At 43.4% G+C, this 14,470-nt stretch overlaps 1 protein-coding gene across 1 annotated transcript in view; it reads right to left on the bottom strand.

Annotated features, from left to right (window-relative positions):
* The window catches only part of myo16 (myosin XVI), a 1,091,439-nt gene that overhangs the window by 837,203 nt on the left and 239,766 nt on the right, over positions 1-14,470 (bottom strand). The window contains exon 5 of the mRNA XM_070891428.1: positions 8,878-9,002. Within this exon, the coding sequence (XP_070747529.1) occupies positions 8,878-9,002 (125 nt within the window). The remainder of the gene's footprint in view (positions 1-8,877; positions 9,003-14,470) is intronic.

Raw genomic sequence — 14,470 nt, 5'->3', positions numbered from 1 at the left:
CTATATTTCAGAAGGGAAATAGAATATGCCCAGGGAACTATAGACCAATCAGCTTAACATCAATAATAGGAAGAATATTGGAATCCCTACTAAAGGAGAAAATAGAAAAAACATCTAAAAACCAAAAATATAATGATGAATAGTCAGCATGACCAATCTCATTGAATGCTTTGAGTAGTTAACAGAGAGAGTAGACGAACAAACGCAGCAGATATCATTTATTTAAATTTCCAAAAGGCCTTAAATAATTTTCTACTTAATCGACTAATGAATAAGGTCAGAACATGCAGAGTCAGGGGACAAGTTGCAGAATGGATATACATCTGCCTGCAAGACAGAAAGAAGAGTTTAGGAACACAAATCGTAGCCATCCCCAAGAAATGGCCATCTGTGTGCGCAGATTTGGGCTATTTGCTCAACGACTGCCCAGCAAATGCCTGTGACATTCTTATGCCTGATAAAAGCAGGCATAAGGCTTTCTTTTACCAGTGTAAGAGTTGAAATGAATATTTTTTTTTATTCAATTATTTAAACATTAAACATTAAAGCACTTGTAAAATATGTTAAGCTTATTTTTGGCCCTTTTAAAAAGTTTACATTTATTTTTCAAAAATTTTTTTTTGTTTTAAATGTTTAATTAAATTGTATTTTAATTAATTTTAAGTATATAATTTTAAAAAATTTATTTGGTATGTAAATGTTTTTATTGTGTGATCCCCGTTAATGCTTATGGGGATTCTGTATATATGGCTTTATTTAAGCATGAATGGGCGGGGGGGGGGGGGGAATCCCACTTATTTCATTGGTTGGGTCAGCCACGTGATCCCACGGGCACTTGCGAACTGCCTGCGCCCCTGGGATATGTGGGCCTCCACGCATGTCTTCGAGTAGAGGCCGAGGAGTGTGAGTCTCCGTGGATCCTAAGGCAGGAGATAGGTACAGATTTTATCTGCGGATCAGAGGCTTTTCGTTGCGGGAAGCCTCCGACCGCTAATTTAAGTACAATATCTAAATTTGCAGATGACACCAAATTGGGTGGATAATCTATACTTAGGAGGTCTGCAACCAATTACAAGAAGACAGTCATAAACTTGCAGAATGGACATATAATTGGCAAATTAATGTCAACACAGGTAAGTGTGAGGTATTACATTTTAGTACAAAAAAAAGGAAGTAACATATTACTTAGAAAACAAGGATATAAATGGGGTACAGGAGTAAAAAGTATCTGGTAGTAGAAGTAAACAACTTATTAAAAGTAGCAACGCAGGTTAATAAGACCATAAAAAAGCAAACCATAGGGTTTATTTCCAGAGGGATAGAATTGCAAAGTAGAGAAGTTATGCTAAAGTTGTATCGAAACTTGGTTAGACCACACTTCGAGTATTGTGTACAGTTCTGGTCACCATATTATAAAAAGGATATAGAGGCACTGGGAAGGGTGCAGAGAAGATTTACAATGATGTTACCAGAAATCCAAAGTCATGCCTATCAGGAAAAAGTGATGTACATAAGTCCGAAATTAAGCTCGGGTATTAAGTTTAAATAAAGCCAATTACATAGGTATGAGGCGTGACTTGGCTAAGATAGATTGGGAAATTAAATGAAAAGGTCCAATACGGGAATTACAGTCTCTGTCACAGGTGGGACAGACGGTTGTTGGAGGAAAACGTGGATGGAGAGTCTGGGTTGCAGCATGCTCCTTCCGCTGCCCGTGCTTGTTTTCTGCATGCTCTCGGCGACGAGACTCGAGGTGCTCAGCGCCCTCCCAGAGGCTCTTCCTCCACTTAGGGCAGTCTTTGGCCAGGGACTCCAAGGTGTCGGTGAGGATGTTGCACTTTATCAAGGAAGCTTTAAGAGTGTCCTTGAAATGTTTCCTCTGCCCACCTGGGGCTCGCTTGCCATGCAGGAGTTCTGAGTAGAGCGCTTTGGGAGTCTTGCATTGGGCATGCAAACAATGTGGCCCGCCCAACAGAGCTGATCGAGTGTGGTCAGTGCTACAATGCTGGGGATGTTGGCCTGATCGAGAACACTGACGTTGGTGCGTCTATCCTCCCAGGGGATTTGCAGAATCTTGCAGAGTAGAGGCAATGTTGGTGGTATTTCTCCAGCGATTTGAGGTGTCTACTATATATGGTCCACACCTCTGAGCCATACAGGAGGGCAGGTATCCCTACAGCCCTGTAGACCATGAAGTTGGTGCCAGATTTGAGGGCCTGATCTTCGAATACTATTTTCCTCAGGCGACCGAAGGCTTGTCATGGCCATCTTTGACCTTACAAAGACCTTTGACATTGTTAACTGTGAGGGAATTTGGAACATCCTCCTCCATTTCGGCTGCCCCCAAAAGTTTGTCGCCATCCTCTGCCTGCTCAACGACGACATGCAAGCCATGATCCTGACCAACGGATCTACCACCGACCCAATCCACATCCGGACCAGGGTCAAGCAGGGCTGCGTCATCGTGCCAACCCTCTTCTTGATCTCCCTCACTGCAATGATGCAGATCATGATATCAATCAGCATGCAACTGGGGGCTCTAGTTGCAGTTGCCCTTGTGCTGCAACATCACATTGAGATGGAACAAAGGCAGCAAAGGCGACAAGCTGCTTGCAGAGGGAAGAGGAAACAGAAGATGAAAAAGCAGAAGAGGACAAAGGAGAAGGAAGGTGGCAACTCAGACAGCCCCTTTCTGGCCAAGATATCCAGATCGATTCATCAACCTGCGGTACCAGTGAACACAACCCCAATTCTTCTTTCAATATTTGTCCCACACCTTACCTTCCCTCTATTACTGACCATTACAGAGTCCTCTGGGCTACAATGCTGAAATAAAAGGCACCACACAGCAAGCTTTCCAATCCAACTTTATCCATGTATGCATCCAATATTACATCAAAAGATCAATTAATCACCCTTGTGAATTCCCTTAGTGACAGTACTGCATGTGCCGTTGCCTATCTTAATGATGTCATGCAATGCTACCCCAGTGGCTGCAGCATAGATGGTGGAAAGCTGCTGACTTTCAGTGGGGAACACTGTTGATGGCCTTGCAGGGATCGGTGGTAGAACTTCAACTATTTACAATCTATATTAACCAACTTTGCTGATGATACAAAGATGGGTGGGAGAGCAAATTGTAAGGAGGACACAACAAATCTGCAAAGGGACATAGACAGGCTAAGTGAGTGGGCAAACATTTGGCAGATGGAGTATAATGTGGGAAAATGTGAGGTTATGCACTTTGGCAGAAAAAATAGAAAAGCAAATTATAATTGAAATGGAGAAAAATTGCAAAGTGCTGCAGTACAGAGGGACCTGGGGGTCCTTGTGCATGAAACACAAAAAGTTAGTATGTTGGTACAGCAACTAATCAGGAAGGCAAATGGAATGTCAGCCTTTATTACAAGGGGGATGGAGTATAAAAGCAGAGAAGTCCTGCTACAACTGTACAGGATATTGGTGAGGCCACACCTAGAGTACTGCATACAGTTTTGGCAAGGATATACTTGCATTGGTGGCTGGACAGAGAAGTTTCATTTAGTTGATTCCGGAGATGACAGGGTTGACATATGAAGATAGGTTGAGTAGGTTGGGCCTATGCACATTGGAGTTCAGAAGAATGAGAGGTGATCTTATCGAAATATATAAGATAATGAGGGGGCTCGACAAGGTGGATGCAGAGAGGATATTTCCACTCATAGGGGAAATTAAACTAGGGGGCATTGTCTCAGAATAAGGTGCCACCATTTAAAACTGAGATGAGGGGGAATTTCTTCTCTCAGAGGGTTGTAAATCTGTGGAATTCTCTGCCCCAGAGAGCTGTGGAGGCTTGGTCATTGAATATATTTAAGGCGGAGATAGACAGACTTTTGAGCGATAAGGGAGTAAAAGATTTTAGGCAGCAGGCAGGGAAGTGGAGCTGAGCCATGATCAGGGGCTAAATGGTCTACTCCTGCTCTTATTTTTTATGTTCTTATGTCCTTATGACCTTGAGGATCTGGTGGCTGTGAGTATGAAAGTGAGTGCCGGTGTTTCTTCCTCTTTTTCTTCACTCTCCTCTCTCTCTTCTTGTTGATCCACTGGCTGTACAGGTGACTGCTTACACCATGTGCAGCTGGACATTAGAAAAGATTGTGGGATGGAAGGAAGTGGGATATGAAATGGAGGATAACATATGAGGATACCGGCATTTTTTAGTCTTTCAGCCCTGCCACTGGCCAAGGGCTCAGCCATGCCCCTGCCAAGAATGGCCAGCACCATCTCCTCCAGACGGATGAGGTGAAGCTAGGATTGGGAGGTGTGCCTTGTGTTTGGTAGAGATTGCTGGTAGGTAAGTGTTGGATGTGGGGTGGTTGTGCATTGAGCAGTGTTGAGGCTAGTGGTGCAGTAGGGGGTATGAGACAGCTGCTGACGATGCTTTCACTGACCTTGACCACTCGTCTGAGGTTATGACATTCTTTTGCCACTGGTGCCAGTTCGTGGGGGCGCAATTGCTGGCAGTGAAAGCCTCGACGACCTGGTCCTACATCCTTCTTTCTAGAGGGCCTCCAAGCCCCTGTGGGTAGAGAATCTATCTTCCAGCAACCTCCCCCCCCCCCGCCCTGCACAAAACTGGAATGCTGCATCTGAGATCCTGGGTTCCCTTTCCTTGGCCTGTGGAGCTACTTGTGTTAATGCTGATGCACTTTTAGCAATTTTATGTGCAGAAGACAGTTTAGCTTTCAGAGCTGCAGACTGCCTAGTGCCGAAGGATTTTTAATTTTTTATGTGCAGAGGCATTTAGCTTTAAGTGCTTCAGACTGCCTTGAAAAAGAGCAGGTTAGCTTTAAGTAAAGCTAGCCTTGCTCCAGCGAGACGAACATGGGCCCCTGTTGAGTGCACAGTCTGTCAGCTGCGCGTTCGTTGCTAGACTACGCATTCCTATTATGTTAATTTGCAGGCAGCACCAAATTGGCATGCTGCCTGCGCTTTCTGAACAGGCATGGGCATCACGGCGCCCACGCCAATATTTTAACAGTACTGAATTTCACCGCCTGAATCTTTAGAAATTGCTACCCCAGAGGGGTGTGGAAGCTTAGTCGTTGATTATATTTTTGGATTGTAAGAGAATCAAGGGATTATGGAGATCAAGCGAGAGAGTGGGGTTGAGGTTAAAGATCAGTCATGATCTTATTGAACGGAGGGGCAGGCTCGAGGGACCATATGGCCTACTCCTGTTCCTATTTTTTCTGTTTTTATGAAAGGATGAACAGCTTGAAAAGAGAGGGCTAAGGTGACTGAATAGAGGTCTTTAAAATTATGAAAGATTTTGATAGAGTAAATACAGAGTGTTTCCACTTGTGGGGAAAAGTAAAACTAAGGGCTGTCAATATAAGATAGTCATCAAGAAATCAAATAGAAACTTCTTTACCCAGAGAATGATGAGAATATGGAACTCTCAACCACAGAGAGAGGTTGAGGCAAATAGTATATATGCATTTATGTGGAGGCTGAATAAGCATATGAGGGAGAAGGGAATAGAAGGTTATGCTGAAATGAGTTGGATGAGGAAGGATGGGAGGAGGCTTGAGTGGAGTATAAACGCCGGCATGGGCTGGTTGGGCTGTACTGTATATTCTATGTAATTCTATTAAAGGCCTATGGGCTGCCCTATTGGCTGCCATAATAACATGTGCATATGCAACAAGTCAGCATGATTGAGTTCTTTATTTGAAAGACATTCCTGAAATAAGTTTTATGGGGTTCAAGTTTCCCCAAGAGTTGCCCCGTTTTTTTGGAGTAAGCAGCTTTTTTGGAGTAATTTAAAAATTGCAAATTTCCCCATTTAACTTGCTCCAATGTAAGGTTTTTTTTAGTTTAGTTTGCTCTCTCCTAAAGGGGGCATGACAAGCCACTTACACCTCTTCTGGCCATAGAAGCAAATTTGGCCAGCTGAAAGTTACTCCAAACTAACTTAGGCCAGTGCATGTGGCCACTTTTATAGGCACAGAAAAACCTTACCTACATTTAAGAAATCAGTGCAGGTAGCCAGAGATAGGGGCGGGCGGGGGGGGCTGGGTGGTGCGGAAGGTGAGTTAGAGGATTCCAAAGCAACATTCGCAACATCAGTACAACATTACAACATCTTCAGCACAACAGCTGCACAACATCATCACAAATAAATGAAAGATAAATCAGCTACAGAAAATAGAGCAGTTCTATCTTGCCGACTGCAGAATGCACCAGCTAGCCCTCCCACCAAGGCTCAGGGCAGCAGGCATGCATGACTGTAGGGGTGAGGGATTTTTACTTTTTACAGTTGACTCTAAATGTTGCGTGGTCCTAATGGAGGATGATTCAATTTTGATGCAAAATATATTTTATTGTAAATTTTACAGTACACTTCAACAATACCAACAACAACAACAACAGGAAAGAAAGTCTGCACCCATCCCTCACCTACATCTCGGGGAAAGTGACTTCCTCATAGGGTTGGTGATGGTGGTGGGGGGGTTGGGGGCCCAGCTTGGGTCTGACCAATGGCTGGTGCGTGGAGTGAAGTGTGAGTGACATTTGAGTCTCCGGCCTTTGTGCCCTTATTGCAGAAGCCAGCTCCCTCATGGCATCTGCCATCGTCTGCCACCCTCTGAAATGCCCGGCCTGACTTCCCGTCTTAGTGCAGAGATTTCACCCGACAGTGTCGTGGCCTCATCACACACCCCACTGACGGCCGCCACGAGTGATCTTGTGAGGGCATTGGTCTCCTCACCCAATGAAACAACCTGATTAACCTTTGCTGAGGGCTGCCTCTCAGGAGAGACTGGTCGGCTTCTCCTTCCCCTCGCCGTCGGTCTGCCTGGTGGCATCCCTCCAGTGCAAGGCGCAGGCTGGGACGGTGGGGGACTGTGCAAGATGCATTTCCCGACCGCTACTCGGACCCACGACCTCGTAAGGTGTGAACCCATGGAAGTTTGCCAAGGAGCCAATGGAGAGTTCTGGCAGTGTGATGCCCTGTGATATGTCCTGATCCATAGTGTGGTCAGCATTCTCCTGAGCACACATTTCCATGGATTTCTCCTCCCCCCACCCGCCTTGGTCTGGAGCGCACGCATCTGGATCCTTAGGATCTTGAGAAATGTCTTTTTCTTCTGCAAAAGACAACACAACAGTCAAATGGTTAACAGCACAGGAGGGTGCAGATGGGTGGCATGAGTAGTCTCACGCATAGCAGGCCAGTCAGGAGGTTAATTTGAATGGCGACTATGCATTTTAATGACTCACCCTCACCTATGAGTCCAGCTTGTGCAGAACTGATTCTTTTTCTGCCTGTGCGAGTCACCAAGGCAGAAACCGTCTGTTCCAGGGGTGTCAGTTGGTGCAGATTTGGCGGACCTCCTTCTGTTCTTGTTCCCTCCCTCTTGTTGTGGGCCAATTTCTTCTGCAAAGATGAAAATATTAATTGTCAGACATGGTGCGCTTCTGATGGATGGGACAATTGCAATTCAAAGATGAAGATATTACTTACATTCACTACTTGACCAACGTCCTGCCATTCCTTCTTGCACTGGCTCGCAGATCTTGCAGTGTTGACCCCAGCGGAGAATTCTTCGGCAACGCGATTCCATCTTTTTCTCATTTGCTTGGGGGAGACCTTTGACAGACCACTCTTGCTGATATCCAGCTCCAGCCATCTCTCCTCAATTACAGTCACTAATTTCTCCACCTCGTCATGGAGGAAATTCTTGGTTCGTCTTGCATGCTTTTGCGCCATTGGACACAAACGCAGGTAATGTTCAAAGATCACATTTACACCTATCTTACACCTATCCAGCACTCCTTTCCACTCCCTCAGCCACACAAAAATCAATATTCAGACCTCACCTTTGTATATGCTCCATAACCAATCATTTTGAGGACGCTCTCCCTTTAATTGACCGATTGCCAAGCTTCCTGTTACACTGCGCATGCGCGCAAACTGAACCGCCCATTGTGCATGCGCGCACGCTCAAACGGTTATGCGTTCCCCTGCCGGCACTACACAACACGCTGGGCCCAAGCCATGCCTCCCTGCCAGCTGTGCTGAGCAAGCGCGGCTGAAGCTCCGCGACCCACCACCCCCCCCCCAGCTCTGCGGTGCGACGCCGATGGATCCGGACGATAAGGGAGCGGCCAAATTCAAAGGTAGATTTTTGGTGCTTTTTTTCCCCCAGGAAGTCGGCGCACCACATCGAAATACGCCGCTCTAAGCGGCTGGGGAAATTTGGGGTCATCTATAAGCCTACTCCTGACAAGATAATGAGTCAGCTTCTGCAGTGCAGCCCCAACGAACAATGGTTGCTCTTCACTGAAATCAATTTGAAGTAGAAACCCAAAGTTGACAAAATTCACAAATTGATTCGAAAGAGATTATTGAAGAAATTGATCAAATTTCAATACCCTCTTCTTCTTCCTCATCACACAAAAAATAGGTTAACTTTAAAAAGGAAGAAAAGGGATTTCATTCAAATATTATACTGTGCAGCTTCACCCTAAAAAGTTACAATGAAAGTCAAATTGTGCAACATTTCAAATTTTGCATATGCTTATTGACATTGAGCAAAATTCCCAAAATGATTGTACTGAACAAATTGTATGAAGTTTTCCATACCCAGAACTTTCCCAGTTAGTCCCAAGGGCACTGCAGTCATCAGCAATGAACTGTGAAATCTATAAGCTTATTTCGATAACTAGGTGTCAGCCAGGCATTCGTACATTTATATTTAGGCATTTATATTTAGACTATGTATGTATTCAATTGTCATTTTGTCAATAACACTTCATCAAATGAACAAGGAAAAAGATCAGCCAAGACTGGTGGACTGAACTAGATTGAAGCAATTGAAGATAAAATCTTACCAGCGTGACTCCTTCATTATTCATTTGATTAACATTTCCGCCAGCTGCCAAGAGATTCCTAACATCTGCCAACATTTTTGAAGGACGCTGCATCTTCATCTGCCGTAAGGAGTTTACATCAACACCTGTAGAAAGTAACATTTGAGTTAAACATAAATAGCTGGCATATCTTGCAACACATTGATACAAAAGGAGAGCAAATGTTATCTGTGTTCATGCTCTCAGACAAAGATAGGTTTCAAGAGGATTCCGACAATAACAGCAACAACTTGCATTTATATTACACCTTTTTCATAGCAAAACGTCCAAGGCACATCACAGAAGTGTTATGAAACAGAATTTGCCATATATATGAGCCACATAAGGAGATGTTAGGATAGATGAGCAAAAGTCTGGTAGGTTTTAAGGAGCATCTTAAAAGAGGAGAGAAAGGTAGAGAGGCGGAGAGGTTTAGGGAGGGTATGCCAGAGCCTAGGGCCTCAGCCGCTGAAGGCACAGCCACCAATGGTGGAGTGAAGAAAATCAGGGATGCACAATAGGCCAGAATTGGAGGAAGGCAGAGATCTTGGAGGTTTGTCGTGCTGGAGGAGGTTACAGAGATAGGGAGGGGCAAGGCCATGGAGAGATTAGAAAACATGAATTAGAATTTTAAAATCGAGGCATTGTTGGACCGGGAACCAATGTAGATTAGTGAGCACAGGGGTGATGGGTGAACAGGACTCGATGTGAGTTAGGATGAGGGTTCCAGCAGCAGATGAGCTGAGGCAGGGGCAGATTTGGGTGAAGTTACTGAGATGGGAGTAGGCGATCTTAGTGATGAAGCAGATATGTGGTCAGAAGCTTATCTCATGGTCAAATATGACACCGAGGTTGCGCGTGGTATGATTCAGCCTCAGACAGTGGCCAGGGAGAAGGACGGAATTGGTGACTTGGAAACAGAGTTTGTGGTGGGGAATGAAGACAATGGCTTCAAAGAATGTATTGAAGTCATGTCATTATTCTGGCTTCAATATTCGTAAATAATACTTTGTCCACAGAACGTGTCTATAAATAATTTTGTCGCAGCTATTTTATCTTGGGATGTATGTGTCTCTCCTGCAAAACTGCCATCCAGGTTCAGGATTCAGCTGCAATAAGCCTCAACAGCAAAGCTTGGGATGCTTTGGTCTTCTCAATCCCAAGAAAGAATTGTGATCTCAAACTCTCCAATTCAAGGATTAGCTCATCTGCCTTTTGATGTTGTCTTCTCTATCAAAGGACCCACTCCCCTCTTACAGGTGCTCATCCAGGTGAAGCCACTAGCATTTGCTGGAGATGGAATTAACCACTGCTCAGAACTTGGTGTTGACAGGCACAGGTAGTGCGATCTACTGTCATTATGGTTGCAGAGTTAACACCTGAACTGACTGGACCATACACAATCCTGGTTGAAACAGGGAGGAATTATGCCAGAACTCAGCAACTGGAATTTACTGCAAAAGGGAACACTGATGCATATCTCGGTTCTAACTGCTTCATTTGTTGCATTCATTGAAGTAGTGTTACATAGAATAAGACCTTATAGAATATGACTTTTATGATATATGTTACCAGTTCACTTCTGATTTTGAATAAAACAAAAATAATTATGTGTGATCCAGTATGATTGCACAGAGATTATTTTTTCTTTTGCATTTCAGATTTGTATCGCTTTTCCCCTTTTGCGATGTTCTATATCTGTTGCTTTCTGTCCTCTTTTAGCCAGGAGTGTGCATGATGTGAGTCTTACATTTCTCCACAACCACTATCAATCTTGTTCCCCTACTGGCCAACAGGAGGCACACTGAAGTCAAGTCTGACTGTTGGTCCATTTCGGGATTCAAATTTCTTTGGCCGGAAACCTTGGAGTGTAGCAAATAGGGCTCAGCGACCCCCTTGCCCGATTCTACAGCCTGTGCTCCTGTCAAGAAACTTTGCACTGGGGGTAGGGTTGCCAACCCTCCATGATTGCCCTGGAGTCTCCAGAAATTAAAAACTGATCACTCACACACTGCTAAAAGCAACCTGGAAGAAAACTTACTCTTGTTCTCAATTTACATAAATAATTTGGACCCGAGAATCAGAAGTAGAATCATAGAATTATAGAATAGTACAGTATAGAGGGAGACCATTCCATTTGGCCCATTGAGTCTGCGCCGGCTCTTTCGAAGAACAATCCAGTTAGTCCCACTCCCCCACTCTTTCCCGATATCCCTGCAATTTTTTCTCCTTCAAGTGTTTATCCAATTCCCTTTTTGATGGGTGCTATTGAATCTGTATCCACCATCTTATCAGAGAATGCATTCTAAATCCTAACCACTTGTGTAAAAAAGTTTTTTCTCATGTCACCTCTGGTTCTTTTGCCAATCGCCTTAAATCTGTGCGACCTCATTATCAACCCTTCAGCTATTGGAAACAGTTTCTCTGTCTATCTAAATCCTTCATGATTTTAAACATCTCAATAAAATCTGCTCTTAGCCTTCTCTGCTCTAAGGCGAACAACCCCAGCTTCTCTCGTCTAGCCACGTAACTGTAATCTCTCATTCTTAGAACCATTCTAGTAAATCTCTTCTGTACCCTCTCTAAAGCCTTCACATCCTTTCTAAAGTGTACTGCCCAGAATTGGAAACAATACTCCAACTGGGGCTGAACTAGCTTAATTTCCTGGCTTTTGTACTCTTTACCTCTATTTATAAATATATTTATAAAGCCCAGAATAACATATGCTTTATCAATTGCTTTCTTAACCTGTCCTACCACTATTTCAAAATTTGCATTTGACACTAAGAAAGACAGCAATAAAAATAAAAGATATTAATAATAGGCATGTCATTCACAAATGAATTTCAATATAGATAAGTGTGAGGTGAGCATTATAGTAGGAAATATAAGGAGGCCACATAATGCTTGGATAATAAGAGTCTAAAAAGGGTAAAAAAGCAAAGTGTTCTAAGGGTACAGATACACAAATCACTGAATTAATAAAGTCATTTAAAAGCAAACCAAGCGCTGGGGTTAATTTCTAGATGGATAGTACTGAAAAGCACAGAAATCATGTTAAACTTTTATAGAACCTTGGTTAGACCATACTTACCCGTCTCCTTAATGCTTGTTACCACCACAAATTGGCGGCCATGCTGCAAAGTCGAGTGGCCGCCGACTTTTTTTGGAATGGCCGCTGCTAGCCCAATTGCCCTCCATAGTGTTTCCGGCAGTGCCTCGATCCCCCCACCACTGTGCTGCTGCCAATCCGTGGTAAGCGCATTATCACTGTGCGCACTGCCGATGTTCCCCCCCAGACGGCGACATTCCCCTCCGAAAATCTTTGACCCACCCAGTGGTGCCAAAACCTGCTTTTTCCCGGTGGTCCAGTGAGATTGTGGCTTCTGCAATGGTGGTGCGGCTTCCCTTAAAGGGGAGGATGCACTGGCACCGACAATTATGCCTCTGGATTCAGCCAGGACGTCAACCCCCTCTTGGATGTCAGGCCGCTGGTCCGGCCAAAACCCTCCCTGGTGGCCCAGTGAGCCAAAGTCTTAAAATCGCAGAGGCTCTGCCCTTTAAGTGAAGTGGGGAGCCGTGGTGACACAATGCCGTGATGACGTCATTGTGGCAGTTACTCCGCACTGCCCCCAACTTCCGCCCCTTAAGTGTCGTCACCGCCCCCATTAAGAGCGACTTCCGGAGCCAAGGAAGACAACAACAAAGAGCCGAGTGTCGTTCAAGAGCCAACCTGAACCGTAGCTGCAATAAAAACCATCAAAACAGGGTGGGAGTGTCTAGTTTCAGGGGGCACTTTCTACGCATTAGAGTACTGTGCACAGTTCTGCTCTCCATATTATAAAAAGGATATAGAGGTATTGGACAAGGTGCAAAAAAGATTTGCAAGGGTTATACCAGAACTGAGAGGATATACTTATCAGGAAATGCTGAACAGATTGGGGCTCTTTTCTCCAGGGAATAGAATGCTAATGGATGACCTAATAGAGGTCTTTAAGATTATGAAAGGGTTTGATAGGGTAGACAGAGAGAAAATGTTTCTACTTGTCCAAAACTATAGATTGTAATTCTGAGATAGTCACTAATTAATCCAATATGGAATTCAGGAGAAACATCTTTACCCAATGAGTAGTAAGAATGTGGAATATGCTACCACAAAAAGTATTTGAGTTGAATAGTATAGATGCATTTAAGAGGAAGCTTGATAAACACATGACGGAGAAAGGAATAGAAGGATATGCTGACAGGGTTAGTTGAAGAGGCTCACATGGTGCATAAATGCCAGTAAAGACTAGTTGGGCCAAATGGCTTGTTATTGTGCTGTAGACGCTATGAAATTCTATGTAAAATCATGGGGGTATATGAAAAAAAATCAGAGAAAAAAGGCTTTTTGACTGACAGTCAAGAATCATCCAATTGACTGTTCACTTTCCCATTCATGTGGGAAGGCTGTGCACCACAAGGGTGGAGATGTTGAACGACCAATGGTGGGAGTGGGGTGGTTGGTGGCTGAAGGTGAAGTAACAAAACCTCCTGGAATATATCTAACTAGAGTTGGCAATGCTATCTGGGTGGAGAGTCTCTCAATTTTGTTGCTCTAATTTATAAAAGTAATATAACAGAATACCGTTCAGCTCACAACACCTTGAACATAATTTTGCTTGTGCTGAAGTTTTATTGGCAGAATGTCAAACATTTCATGAATAACCTAACCTCCGTTGCAGGATTTTAAACTGCATTATATTTTCCAGATTGATTTTACTCTTCAGAAAACAACTGAAGCAGAGAAACATCAATATTTTGTGATAGCCTGCAACAGAAGTAGTTTGATGTTTAAGTTGTTACATTGATTGGAGTGGCAGTTTTGAGCAATTGCATACCTACTTTGGTTTAAATTGCTTATGCATAAAACATTAGCTTTGTATTTGCGTTATAAATATTCTTCATACCTAATTCTTTTTGGGAATGGGCTGCAAAATCCTCATAAAACCAACATTAATAAAATCTCCCAAAGACTCGACGACATGTTAGATTTAGAATTTACTCTGGATAAATGTTAATAGTCTGTTAATTGTGATATTCATTGCAACTGGTAATTACCAGATTAATTAATTAATTACAAGATTAAAGTGTCAAGACCTTGAAGAGCGTGCAGGGGAGATTTACGAAAATGGTATCAGGAATGGGGGACATTAGTTATGTGCAGAGACTAGAGAAGCTGGAATTGTTCTCAGAGCAGAAAAGGTTAAGGAGAGATTTAATAGAGATATTCAAAATGATGAGCGGTTTTGGTAGAGTAGATAGGGCGAAACAGTTTCCACTGGATTGGTAACCAAAGAACACAGATTTAAGATAATTGGCAAAAGAACCAGGGAGATGAGAATTTTTAAAAAAATGCAGCAAGTTGTTATGATCTGGAATGCATTGCCTGAAAGGATAGAGGAAGCAGATTTAATACTAACTTTCAACAAAACATAATTAAATATATAATTGAAAAGGAAAAATTTGCAGGATTATGGGGAAAGATCCAGGAGTAGGACTAATTAAATTGCTCTTTCAAAGAGCTGGCACAGAC

The sequence above is a fragment of the Pristiophorus japonicus genome, chromosome 10 (genome assembly GCF_044704955.1).
Source record: "Pristiophorus japonicus isolate sPriJap1 chromosome 10, sPriJap1.hap1, whole genome shotgun sequence".
NCBI classification, from domain to species: domain Eukaryota; kingdom Metazoa; phylum Chordata; class Chondrichthyes; family Pristiophoridae; genus Pristiophorus; species Pristiophorus japonicus.
This window is presented reverse-complemented; position numbering and strand designations above follow the sequence as displayed.